Genomic DNA, 13,512 nt, shown 5'->3' on the forward strand with positions numbered 1-13,512 from the left:
AAGCAATTATAAGGCCCAGTTACTCACACATCAAGAAGTACTGCACAAGTCAAACACTAAAGGATTAAGACTGTGCAAAGTATCATTAATGGTTTTGCAACCATTAGTTGCAAATGCAAATACCCCTGACACAGCAATTTGGTAAGAGAAAACAAAATTATTTTAACTGGAAGAGTTATCATAGAAGCAGCAGGATGTATAAAGGTTTTACTCCTATCAGCTACAGCAATACAACAGCTGCACAGTTCCAAGGCTAAGAGCAATAAAAGTCATTTAGTGAAACACGTGTCTTTTGGAAGAGTAGCTGACATGATTCGGGGAACGGGATCCAGGGAACCTTTGGGCACCCAAGGCTCCTTTCATGTGTGAAATGGGTTCAGAACAAGTGCCTCAAATTCAGCTCAGCAACAGGCAACCATGCTTTGCAGACCCATTGCCCACAGGGAGGTGGACAGTGGGTGGGCCACCAGATGTTTTGCCATAAGGCCCATTGTATGTGAAACACTGGGAGTGCAGGGCAAAGTATATTAGGCTGGAAAACTGAAATATTGTTTTATTTTGCCCCATAAGGCCCATTATGACCCATTTAGCTCCTATGTCCATCATCTGACGTTTTACAGATTTTACTGGAAACTGGGGCAAGACTGAAGTTGAAGTTGTCGTTTCCACCAGAAATGTTTGCCAGCTGAGGATAACCGTGTTTCCTGCACCTCTGCCCATCCCTGACAGGCCACGTACCCCGTGTGTGAGTCCTTCAGGGCCCACATTTCCCTCGAAGGCAGCTGGGTGCCACGGCCGGCCTGCAGGCCTCGGGCTCTACACCTGGCTTTCAGAGGGCCGAGGCAAGGGTGGGGGAAAGCAGACCACAAAGTCTGACAGCGCAGCTTTCCCCCTTGCTGCTGAGGGACGCGAGGCTCGCAGGAGCTGCCCAGAGCCCCTGCCCCATGAGGGCGCGCCGCTGGCGAGGCGACCTGCGGGCCGCGGGTGACCGCGGCTCCCGCTCTCCCGCCTGAGGAGAGCGGACTACAACTCCCGCCGTGCACAGCCGCACCTGCGGCCGCTCTGATTGGCTGCCTCCCCGCCTCCCCCGGCGTGACGGTGCGAGGTTGGCGGCGGCGGCGCTGCAGCCCCCCGCGTGTCAGGGGCCGGCGGGTCCCATGGCGGCGGCGGGCTGGGGGCGGCGCGGCGGCTCTGCGCTCCTGCGTGGGGCGGTCGGGGCAGCCCCGGGCCGCTCCTGCAGCTCCGGGGCGCCGGTGAGGGCTCCCTCTGCCGCGGCTCAGGTGAGCTGGGGCGGGGGGCGCTGAGGGGACCGGCCGGGGGGAGGGCTGCCAGGCGAGGCCGGACGAGTGGAGGGTTTGGGGCCGGCGGGGGGTGAGGGGCAGGGGACGCGGCTTGGGGGGCGTGCGGCCGCCGGAGGTCGTGTGTGGGGTTTTGAGTTCCGGGCCGGTGCCTTGCTCTTGAAATTAAGGAGAGGTAGTTTGTGGAGGGGTGGCCGTGGTGAGCCAGGCTTGGCCCGGGGGGGTTCCCCTGCCGGGATCGCCTGCAGCGCAGGGGTTCGGCATGCAGCCGAGGGCGGGATGGGGGGGAGCGGGCGGGGAGGGGAAGCGAAACTGCCTCCTGCTTTCTGATAGAAATACTTAATTTTGCGACCTGTCCCAGAGCGGTAGGTAATTTGTAGGGCCAACGTGACTTGATGGTGTGTGTGTGGAGGGGAGTCAGCAAAACGCATAATATAATTCTGTGTCATTACTTTATTGAACTGTCACCTTTAGTTTGAAAGTAAGTAGGAGGTTCGGTCTCTTGGACTGAACCAGTTCTGTGTTCCTTCCCGGTCAAAAGAGAGATTACACAGCGGCATTTCATCTGCCTAGATCAAAATCAGGTGGTTTTGGCAGCTTTCGGTGGTTGTGCTCCCGATGGTCACGTGACCTTTGCAGTGAACCTGTTTTGTTCCGGCACTGGCATGAAATTAACACAGGTGTTCTCCAGATCTAGGTCCTCCTTGTTTAACTTTCCATCCCCCAGGTGGATTCGGTCTCTTGGTGTCCAAATGCAGGAGAAAAAGCTGCACAGAAAGGCAAAGGTTCTGCAACTGCCTATCAGAAATAGGGCATGACATGAAGAGTAATCCCAGCTGGGACATGATTTATCGATTAACTTGCAAATGCATGGCTGGCTTTAACAAGCAGGAACTAAGCTAAAGCTAGTAGTGACGGTTTTTGTGTTGCCAGAATTGAATGCATTCACGACCACTTACTTACTTACAGAAAGTCAAATAGATTTATGCTTTGCTTTATTGAATCCTTACTTGGCTTGCGAATCTAGAAAAGTCATTAAGTTTCTCCCCACACCCCACACCCCCCCCCCAACCATGTACTTTTTGATAAATTCTGATCAGAATTACTTTTAACTACTTTCTGTAAATAGAGTAGTTCTAACGTACATTCAGGAATACTTTTGAGAGAGCTTGATTACACCATCCATCTCTGAAAACCCTATTCCCTTAGGGGACGAAAGCCACAGTGGTTGGAAGAGTGGGATGGGTGATTTGTGCATGTGGCATAGTAACTGTGACAAGTGTGCTGGGGCTCTGGCTGATACCCGGCAGGGCCTGAGAAGCAAGCTAATGCAAAAGCAAAGACAGTGCAAACTTAGCAAATATGCAGTGATAATATACTCATTGCTGCTTTCTGTTCTCGGTCTCTCCTGGGATTCATCTGTAGAGAGGAGCAATTAGCATTACAGCTATAGGGGACAGTGAAACGTGCTTTCAGATTACAGGATGTTCAAACATTCAAAACAATTGTGAAAACTGCTTGACTGTCTTCTAGGTTGGATCTGAAAATATTCATGGGTTCTGTTTAGTTTCATGATATTTCAGTTGGGTGTGGGGGGTGCAAAGGGGAGAAGAGAGCACTAGACTCTGTATTTCATCCCCTTTTAAAACAGTTGTTCCAGATGTGGAAGGAAGAACTCTGTAACTCGGGAGCTTCAGGAGACGACTAAAAGTCTGTGTCCAAGGCCATCCGTTGTAACTCTTTGGGTTAGGTGACAAACAGTGGGGTCGGTACAGCTGCTGTGTTGGAATTGTGTAGTGAACTTATGTCCAACTTATGGCATTTTTAGCCTGTTCCTACATGCTGGTTTTTGAGACAGTTGGAGAATGTCTGTGTGGATGCTACCCATTCTGTATCCTGCATTTGCGCTCTGTCATAATACTGTCTATGAATGCTTGGTAAGGGGCTCCCTTCAGCAGAAACACTTAATAGCTTTTGTTCACGTTTTGGATGTCCATCAAGTCCTTATAATGTTCTCTATGTGAAATATGTGGTGAAAATTAATGTATTTATAGAAATGAAATTATATTGACCAGATAACCTGACTGGGCAAATCTGAGGCATGTCCATTTTGGAGGTGAAGTCAAATATACGTGGGAAGCTGATCTTAAATTGTTTAGAAATAAAACCCAGAACTTGATTGGCTTATTATTGGACTGGTTAGTCCACCTGTTTGAGCCTTTTGTTTGTATCTTAGTATTTAAGATACAGTTATCAGTCTCAGAGATGTGCGCAGGGTGGAGGCCCTTTTTCTAAGACTAGGTAGGGGCAGGTAGCAACAAGCACTCTGAAAGCAACGTTTTCATGGTTGCTTGGTCCTGTACAAGCATTTCTTGACAAATTCACAGTTCACAAAGCAAAGTCTGATGCCATCTTGTACACATGATGATACATGTCCAAATTATATTCTTGATTTTAAAAAAAATCATATAGGATTACATATTTCCACTACAAAACTGTGTTTTTCCAGTACAATAGGAAAAGTAATTTGCACTTCTTATTTTATTTTATTGTAAGCTGGAAGTTTACATGCAAACCCCCAGCTCTTTGAAACAAAGGAAGTCTGTGAGAGGACTCTTAAGATAGTGAGGCTTGAGAGCAATAACATTGAGGAAATGAGCATTTTTTTATTTTTTTTTTAATTTTATCCTGCTGTAGATGTATCATTTACAGTAAAGGTCTTCCGCATCCTGATACAAAGTTTTATTTCAGCTTCCTCCATCTGTCCATGTAGATGCTGTAATTCAAACATAACCAGCTGAAACTTTCTGTGGCCTCAATGAAGTCTTCGCCACTGGGATAAAAGGGAGAGCCCAGCTTGTCCAGAAAGACCTTGTATGGCCCTTATTCTTGGCCAGTCATGTCTGAAACTCTCTGTGTCCTGGAGCTCCATTTTGTGGGTAGCTGGTCAAAGTCCTTCAGCAGTGCTGTCTGTGCCAGCAACCAGAACTGTAGCATGCTGTTTGGGGTCAAATGTTGGGCAGCAGCTGCTGAGCCCTCAGAAAAACATTTGTCTTGGACTTCTCAGCTCAGACCTCATTCTGGCACTTGGCCTATTTAGACCCATTTCAGCCTCTGTGGTTGTCTAATTTCCAGGTTGAACAAGGACGCTATGTCACCGCTTCCCTACAGACTGAGGTATTAAAGGTGAGACATAAAACAGAAGAGCTTTTGCTGAGTTGTGTCCGTGATGCTGGCACAGCAGCGTTAGGCACTACAGTGAGGCGGCAGCACTGCTGCACAAACCCAACAGGATTGCAGGAGCTGAAAGAGCCAGAGGGTGCAGGAGCATGAACAGCATCATATGCATATAAGGTTGTGGTGGTCCCTGAGGCCTGTGCAGAAGAAGTGTTTGCAAGCATTACTGATTCATAGTGCACAAATATCACTGGGGATAAGATGACGGTGGAAGGATAGAGCAAGTATAGTACTCAGTCTTCAGCTTGCTAAATAGATAAGAGCTCTGTTCTCTTCCCCCTTGTGTTTAACTGAGCCTTTCCAGTATCTGTCAGTTTGTGGTGTTCCTGGTGGTTATTAATACCCCTGGTGACAGCTTCCAATTTTTTTTTGTGTTGTTAGAAGAGTTCTCCTGGAAATCGCAGGTGAATTGGCAGGTCTGAAGGGTTGACAGCTTGTCAAACTATAGCTGCTAGGTGCAGTCATCTAAGCTCTCATTCTTTCAGCACTAGTATAGAACACGGGATTGACAGCCCAGAGAGTGAGACTGTTTTTTCATGGATCAGATGAAGCACACTGTGTGACAGGACATGCTCCTCCGATGTGCAGAAGTGTCTTCTGTCAACTATAGAGAGAGGAGAGTGGGGACTTGGGGATTATAACCATCCCTTTTGAGTGAAAAAGTTATGTGATTGGGCATTCATACATTAAAATACCAACAACCACTCATCTTTTCCAACTGCAGGGAACTGAATAACCTTTTCCCTGTAGCCTGGGAATTGTAGCAAGCAGCTTTTGCTCTCTGTCTGCTCTGATAGCTCTCACACAGGCTGCAAGTGACTAGGTCCAACCTCACCATTTTCTTCTACTTCAGAAAATTCTACTTACACGACTACCTGAGAGAGTGCTTCATCCTTGCCCTGAGTTACCAGGAAGACAGCTGAGTTTCCATCTCTTGTGTTTGGCCTTCTCTGTTGATAAAAATATGAGTCAGTGCTGGGTGCAGTGGCAGTTTTGGTAATACAGGATCTGCTCCCACTGGAGCTCAAGCTGATGCTACTGAACTTCTCATGAGTGTTTCCTAATTCCTCCTTGCTGACATCAGACTGGATAGAAACTGAACTAACACCTTAAAAATTCCACCTGCAGTCATTCGTCCCTCCCAGACAAACCCATCTCTGTACGCAACAAGAAGTTGATGGAAAGAAGCTCTAGTCGCTCTGAAAACTTTTTTTTCTTTTCCCCAAGCCCAACACCCACTATTTTACAGCAAGAGAGCAAGAGTTAGTTACTTCCAACAGGAGCTTTAAAGTATACTGACACCAAGTGCTTGCTGAGTGCCTGTTCTTTTAATACTGCTTCTTGACAGTTCACTTCAGAGTAATTAATGAAGGGCAATATTATTCCTGCAGTAAGTCCTCTTACTTTAGCTTCCTTGCCTCTAACAGCCGCACAGGTGGATGTCAGACCAGGAACAGAACCATTGTCTCCTGCGTCCCACTCCAGTGGTGGCTCCTTCCTGAAAACAGGAAATTACTTTAAGCATATTATTGTCCTTGAAAGTATGCAGTTTTGGCATCCATTACATACAGTCATTAAAGTCTCCCTCTCTTGCCTCCTTTCTGTCAGTGAGGACTACTTCACTTCTTTCCATCCTCGTAATGCCCACTCTAATGGGGAGGCAGGAGGTTTGTACTGTTCTGTCTTCAAGTGCAGTGGGTAAGGAAGCCTGATCCTGAAAAGGTGCAAAAATCAGTTATTGAGAAAGAAACAGGAGAGGAGTGGTCCTACAAGAAGGGCTAAAACAATTTTAATAAGCATGGGAGTGCTTTCCCTCTCAAATGTGAACACCTTTGCAAAATAATAGGAAAGAGAATGTCAGAAACCCCACCAGGCTGGAAAGCAGTCCAGTTTTCAAGAAAAAAATACTTCTGTGTTGTGTTTTTTCTGAGTTTGGCATTATTTAAAATATTTTCAGATTTAGTCTGTTCAGGGTTGAGTTTTCTAACTGGGAAGAAGCAGAAATGAAGTCTGGATATTTAGGTGAGCTCTTTGACTTACACCGTGCTTGTATTCTGAGAAACTCACACTAAGAGCAACAGAGCCAGCATTTCTAACACGGCAAGCTCCCAAATTGGGATTTCTTGGGGTAGACTAAAGCTGTGCAGAGCTCACAAACAACCCGAGGTGTGCAGGCTGGAGGAGCGTTTCTCCGGGGAGGATCAAAAACCAGGCAACTTGCCCTGCCTGTGCAGGCTGGAGAAGAGGGAGTGTGAGCGTGAGCAGCACCTGTGGCTGCAGAGGGCTGGCCACCTTTCCACCTTTGGTGCTGCAGGCAGGGAAGGCCAGGCCTGGGGAGGGCTGGCCTTGTGCCCCTTATCCTGCTGCTGTTGTGGCTACCCTACAAAACAGAAACTGAAAGAGATTGCTTTCTTCTGGCGGAAAAGCAATTACATGGAAACTACTGCTGCGTGTTTATCAGGGGCAAACAGATGCTCTCTGGGCTTTGAAGCAGCCACTTTGTGTCTGCTGTATCTTCTCTAACCCTCCACTGCCAGGGATGTTCTCCGAGACCTTCTTATCGAACCACGAGGCTGTTTGGATCAAGAAGCGTAGTGGATTGTTTAAAAGCTCGTGGAAAGATCGTGCTGCCAAGAAAGACTGCTCCTGCTTATAAGTTTAGCAGCAGCTGTGGTGTTAGCACAGCTGGAGTTGAAATTGCTGCAGCTGTTGATGGCTGAAGCTGGGCCTTTCCCCAGATAACCTTTGCTGTCTGGCTGATCTGGTCACTGAGGGTGTCCTCTCTGTCTTCCACCCACCCCCAAATCTTTCTTACAAATGCATTCAGAATAAAATGTTTTGAGGACGCGTACCTGGGTTGTTTTAACATTTTAGCTGACCGTTTTCCAGACTTCTTGCAAGGGCTGTTTTGAAATACCATGCAGGATTAACTCCTGTGGTTACTAGTGATGACCAGAGCCAGGGATATGATGGCCACGGCTCTGTGTGTTTCTGCCCAGTCCCTTGGCATTGTCCCATACATGCCAATTTTAGTGTGTCTGGAGATTTCACAGGTCTGTTTTTCACTAGATGGAAATCTTGACTTTTGCTTATTTAAGCAGTTTGAATACTAGCTAATGTGTCATTTTGTCCGGTTCCTCATTCTGCATCTTAAATTTAAGTGAAGACTTTTTTTAATCCTTTGCCTGCTGCAGCTACCAAGACAAGCCAGCACCATTTTGACTTGAGGCACAATTCTGCAGATGATTTCCCCATGCCACCCCACGCCTCACTTTTTTTAGCTTTGGGAACCTGATGTATCCAGAAATGGTTTTGTATGTGCTCTTTCAATGGAGATGAAGTTCACTGTATGTCCAGGAATCCTTTAGCTTTCTTCCGGTTTTCTTAGCTGGCTATTAAGTGTCTGTATGTGGCTAACTAACAAGGACACAGTGAGGGTAGTTCCTTAAATTATTTTGATTCTGTTTTCTCTGTTCTGTTTTGTGATGCTGTGCAGCTGGCCTCTGTCAGAGTTATTAAATTGGCCTCCTATAAAATGTTAATTGTGATACAGTAGATGAAAAGGCACCACACTTGACAGGGTCTGGGTGAAGTTGTTTGCATGCAGTGCCTGAACCAAATGCCCACCAGCTGATTAAAGTATGTTTGTAAACTTTTGCTTCTCTGTAGTATTGTGATAAGAGTTGGTTCAGGTACTGCATGTTTCACTTAAGGTATTGAAATATTTTCCAAAAGTAGCAGAGTGGTTTCAGCTGTGTTTTATAGGTGTAGAAAAATAGAGATATAACATGGTAATTTGAAAGTCATGAGCTAATGGCGGTGGGACTCCCTGTGTTTAGACCTTGCTATAACCAATACTGTTCTGGTTAGTGATGTTTTAAAGTAGTGATGTTTTAAAGATGCTTGCTATGAACTTGAACTGTATTTGTTTCCAGTAACAATTACTAATTTGGCATATTTCTTTTAACACCTAAAGTGATCAGCCCTCATTCTGGAGGGCAAATGCTCAGTACTTCCTGAAAACTGTGTTGTTCTAGAATACATTACACTGTGCTTTAAAAAACCCCAAAATTGTAAATAGAAATCACTTTTAATATTCACTTCATTTCATGACAGTTAATAAATATGTTATTAAAATTATGAATCTTTTTATGCAGGCTTGAACAGGTGGAGTGTTCAAGATCATGCATTTCTCTTCCAGTCCCACTGTGCCCTTTATTATTTATCATATTTTATCTGAGACAAGCTTTTTGGAAGTATTCTGTTGTATGGATTTGGACAAGAACAGCTTGTTGGAAATATTCTTGAAGGAGACATCATGAAACATAATTGTACTCGCCAATAATTTGGTTTTGCTATTAACAGGATGTTATATCTTGCATATGAAAGTTGGTGGGGACACAAGCAGAGATGCAGAGTTTCATCAGCTTTTAGTTCTCGTGTACTGAAGTGCAGGCACCCTTCTATATGGTTTCATTTATCTTGAGGCTGCAGTGGGATTGGGTGGTCCTGGATCATTGATTCTGGAAAGTGAAGAAAAATTGAGAATTGAACAATTGAAAAAAAAGCTGCCTGCTATTTGCACAAAAAGCCTGAAGCACCTGTGGCTATATCTTCAAACGCACAGTGAAAATTGTAGTACAGTTCTGTGGAATTAAGAAGGGTGTGAAAAATAATCACTAAACAGCCAGGTTTGACCATAAAGACAAGTCATGTTTTTTTCTTGTGCTGCTGTCCCTGTGGGGAAAAATGGAATAATAATTATCATTTGAGTTCGAAGTTAATATTTAAACAACAAGTTGGTAGTGAGAATAACTATTCAAATGCTTGTTTTCCTTACAGGAATTGCAAAGCTCAGGAGGAAGACGCTTTCTACTGGAACATGCTGCGCCCTTCTCGGCTTTTTTGACGGACAGCTTTGGGCGTCAGCACAACTACCTGCGCATTTCTTTGACTGAGAAATGCAACCTCAGGTGTAAGTGTCTGCTTGTTTCTTGCAGAAAGCTTTTATACACCAGTAGTGCAAAGGCCAAGAATTGTGCTAGGGTACTTACTGCTGTGTTGGCCCTGTGCTGTTTCTTGTCTTCGCAAAGTAAGGGTTAAGGATAGTCGAAGACTGATTTGGGGCTGAGTTGCTGTGGGGATGGGGAAGCAGGAGCAAGCCTTAGGGATGTGCCAGAGACTGGTGGGAGGGACAGGTGTGGTTTGAATGATGATGCTTGTGGATGTTTGTATACCATAGCCAAAGCGTGTGATAAGCATGAGTGTTCGTACCTAGGTATTGCCACAATTACATCTGCAAAATTTGTGGCAATGTTCCAGTACTTGCCAGTTCAGTTTGGTGGCTCTGTTTGAGTGCAGATTAGATAGAAATAAGATCAGCTTTTCCTTCAAAGTGGATCCACTGTAATTTTGAGACCAATCAAATCAGTCTTAGGTTTTCTTTTGAAGGAAAACAGGAGATGGGTTGTAAGATTTGGTGTATGGTCTTATCTGTATTTTGGAAAAGCAGAGTCATTTGACATCCATTAAAGAAAGTTGCACTTGGTGCATTTTTCCTATCAATATTATATTAACTGCTGCTTGTTATTTTTTCCCGTGTATTTCTGCATTCTTTGTTTCAGGTCAGTATTGTATGCCAGAAGAAGGTGTTCAGTTGACCCCTAAATCAGAGCTACTTACTGCTCAGGAGATAATCAGTCTAGCTAGACTGTTTGTGAAAGAAGGTGTGGACAAGATCCGGCTGACGGGAGGAGAGCCACTTATCCGACCTGATGTGGTTGATATTGTGGGTGAGTTCCCAATAAGTACACTGTGTTGCAAACTTGTTATATATTGATCCAAGAACTTGCTTATAACTATCTACTAGTATAATCCAACAACCTGAAGAATAATTATACATGAAATGACAGTGCTTTTTCCCAACATTGTGAAGTGCAGGATACTTCCTTTCAGAAAACTTCCATTTCTGTTCTTCTGCTTGGATGGAACTTCATGCTATAACAGCTGAACTTAGCATTGTCTTCATATTCAACATCTACTATAATAGTTTACAATAATGCAGCCTTGGGGTGAAAAATCAAGAATTGATGTGAACAACTCCTCACGGTGGAGGAAAAGCTGATAATGTGCTTACAAACAAAACAGGTTTTCTTTTGGATTTTTGGGGGGATGTGGTGGTTTGTTTTTTTTTGCTTCCTTGACAACAGATGTCATTTGCTTATCTTTGTTTAATAAGGAATGGTGTAAATGGCTATGTTTTTACAGTTATTGATGAAGGCTGTTACTTCAATGGAAGAAGTCTGTCTCCTTCAATTGCTGTTGTGTTGACTGATTGTGCTTGGTTTTTTTTCTTGAGCCAGGTGGGGTTTTTTTCCCCCCTGTCGAAAGCCTCGTATGTTATGGACATTACAAGAGCTTTGTGTAGTGGCAATATATTAAATTAGGCTATGTAGGTGGGTGTACTTTCGTGGATTGTAGGCATCTGAACTTGTCTGTTTCTGCACATATACTCTTAGAAGTACTGAACATAAGAAAACGTTAATATGGAAGATGAAGTTCTTTAGAAGTAGGGTAACTGCCTAGTGATACACTGAGCTTTTAGTGCAGAAAACAGCAGGTCTCTTCTCCCACTCTATTTTGTTCAGGATTTGGAAGACCTTTACGGCCTTTTCCAAAGGAAGCAGCAAAGCCGTGTAGCATGTAGAACTGAACTGTTTATAGCTGTAAAAGGTATGGCTAGAGTGAGCTGGCTTGGGTCTCCTTGAACCTTGATTGTAAGGAGTCCTGAAACTGCACTAACTTCATCTTTTTGGAACTCTGGAATACCATTCTCTAGGGCATTTTACCCATGTACGATAGGTTATTTTTTATTTAGGATTGAGAGCACTACATGCCTTTCAAGAGACCTTTTTCTTTCAAGAAAACATCCGTTTCTAGTAATAATAGGTATTTTTAGCTGGCTTTCGCCAGCCAAAAGGGGAGCAGATTTATAGAATAGGTTGTATTTTAAAATACAACCTAGCTTTAGAGTTCAGCATATAGCATTGTTGATTTTAAATCATTTACGTGCCAATGTCGTCAGTTCAATGCAGAACTCTCTTTCCTTTCTTGCACCTTTTTTGATTTATCTGTAGTAGCTGATGGCTTTTTGTACTCAACACAGCTACTTTGATGCCAAGGGTAAAAGTTGAGTAGCCAGATCACTGCAAAATAATTACCGTATTGCTGCAATTCTGAAGTATTGGTATTGGAAGGATAGAAAGATTAATTTTTTTTTGGTGTTTTACTGTGGTGATAGAATTCTCAAAGGTTTATTTCTGTGGTGGAAGGATGGAGATCGATCTCTGAACCACTGGGCTTTCATTATTCTGCCAGTGTTCTTGTTCACAGATGAACATTGACAGATTCATAGTGATCGTTTTAATGGATGACAATAGTAGTGAACTTGGGGTAAAGGTAATGGATGTTAAGATGATTGTCCTGTTGCATTAGTTCATTCTGTCATGAATTTGTATTAGCCTGACTGATTTTTTTTTTTCTAAGGCATATTGAAAATTAGCAAATTAAGTCTGTAAACGCTTTTTATCTTCTCAGGTTTTGGTGTTACTTTATGGTGCACAACTTTGGGATCAAGACAAAAGTCTCAAAGTTAAGTAGATCACATGTAACAACTGCAGGAAAACTCACTGAAGGGAAAACAATCTCAAAATTTTTTTCTGCAGAATTTGAGTTAGGCACCTCTATTGAAGCCATTTTAGCACAATGCACTGGTTTGGGCTGGGATGAAGTTGATCTGGATTTCTAGATGGTTTGTAGAAGCTGGCTACAATATCTCAGATGCTGAATAGGATTGAGATTCAAGTTAGGTTTGCTTTCAGCAAACCTTTCTCTTAAGCATAAATGGTCTGTGAAATACCAATAAAGTTCAAAAATATTAATGCTGGATTACTATTACTGTCTCTAATGCTCAAGCCTTTTTGTTTTTTCAATGAACAAATGTGATTTGAAGCTACTGTAGGAGAGTATGTTATTCAGAGACCTGCTCAAGTTCTTTAGATTATTTCAAACCTTCTTTTAAGGTGTTCACATACACATTCGAACAGGTTACCCAGGGAGGTTGTGGATGCCCCATCCCTGGAAGTGTTCAAGGCCAGGCTGGATGGGGCTTTGAGCAGCCTGGTCTAGTGGGAGGTGTCCCTGCCCATGCAAGGGGGGTTGGAACTAGATGATCTTTAAGGTCCCTTCCAACACAAACCGTTCTATGATTCTATAAACTATGACTCTGCAACTAACACTTGCTGAAAGCTAAATCATGTCCTGGGGACTGCCGAAAACATGTTTTAGACTTTTCTGAAGCCAACTGATAGTAGAATATAGGATCAGTCTCCTTTGGGATACTTTAGTTTAAATTAGCACTGGATATAAACTGTGTGATAGCTCCTTGTTATTAATAGTCTGAGAAGTACACATCTCCACTGACAAAATAATTTTTCATGGGGTAGGGGACAGACGGTTGGATGAGTTTTTTATAGCAACATACACATTTCAACAGTGAAATGGTGCAGGGCAGACTTGTTAACTCATGTAATAGGAGATACACATACCTTTTCTGGACTTACATCAGGGGAAGTACAATTGAGGAAACGATTGGAGGAGAATATGTAAGAAACTTGTCTATTTTACAAGATGTTCCTGATCCTAAAGGAAAGAGTAAATGTAAAAGGGCTTACCTGATGGCTTGAGCCTGACATGCAAGCCTTTAGCTTCATGCTATTGAATTATAGCATCTGTTCTGTTTCCTTTTTTACTTGATAGTTTTATCTGTTGCTTTTGGTGATGATTGTTGCTAAAGCAGTGACCAAAGGTCAGCAAACAGACTTAACAGGGGTACAAGGTGAGTTACAAAATCTTTTTAATCCCTTTTGAATTTAGAGGTCAACAAGTCAAGAAACTAAGCAACTGCAAATGTTGTTGT

At 43.6% G+C, this 13,512-nt stretch overlaps 1 protein-coding gene across 1 annotated transcript in view; it reads left to right on the plus strand.

Annotated features, from left to right (window-relative positions):
* The first annotated feature begins 1,122 nt into the window (after nt 1-1,122).
* The window catches only part of MOCS1 (molybdenum cofactor synthesis 1), a 32,231-nt gene continuing 19,841 nt past the window's right edge, over nt 1,123-13,512 (plus strand). Inside the window, 3 exon segments of the mRNA XM_054194999.1 lie at nt 1,123-1,280; nt 9,378-9,510; nt 10,160-10,327. Of these exon segments, the coding sequence (XP_054050974.1) occupies nt 1,158-1,280; nt 9,378-9,510; nt 10,160-10,327 (424 nt within the window). The 5' untranslated portion in view covers nt 1,123-1,157.

This window comes from Rissa tridactyla, chromosome 3, assembly GCF_028500815.1.
Source record: "Rissa tridactyla isolate bRisTri1 chromosome 3, bRisTri1.patW.cur.20221130, whole genome shotgun sequence".
NCBI classification, from domain to species: Eukaryota; Metazoa; Chordata; class Aves; order Charadriiformes; family Laridae; genus Rissa; species Rissa tridactyla.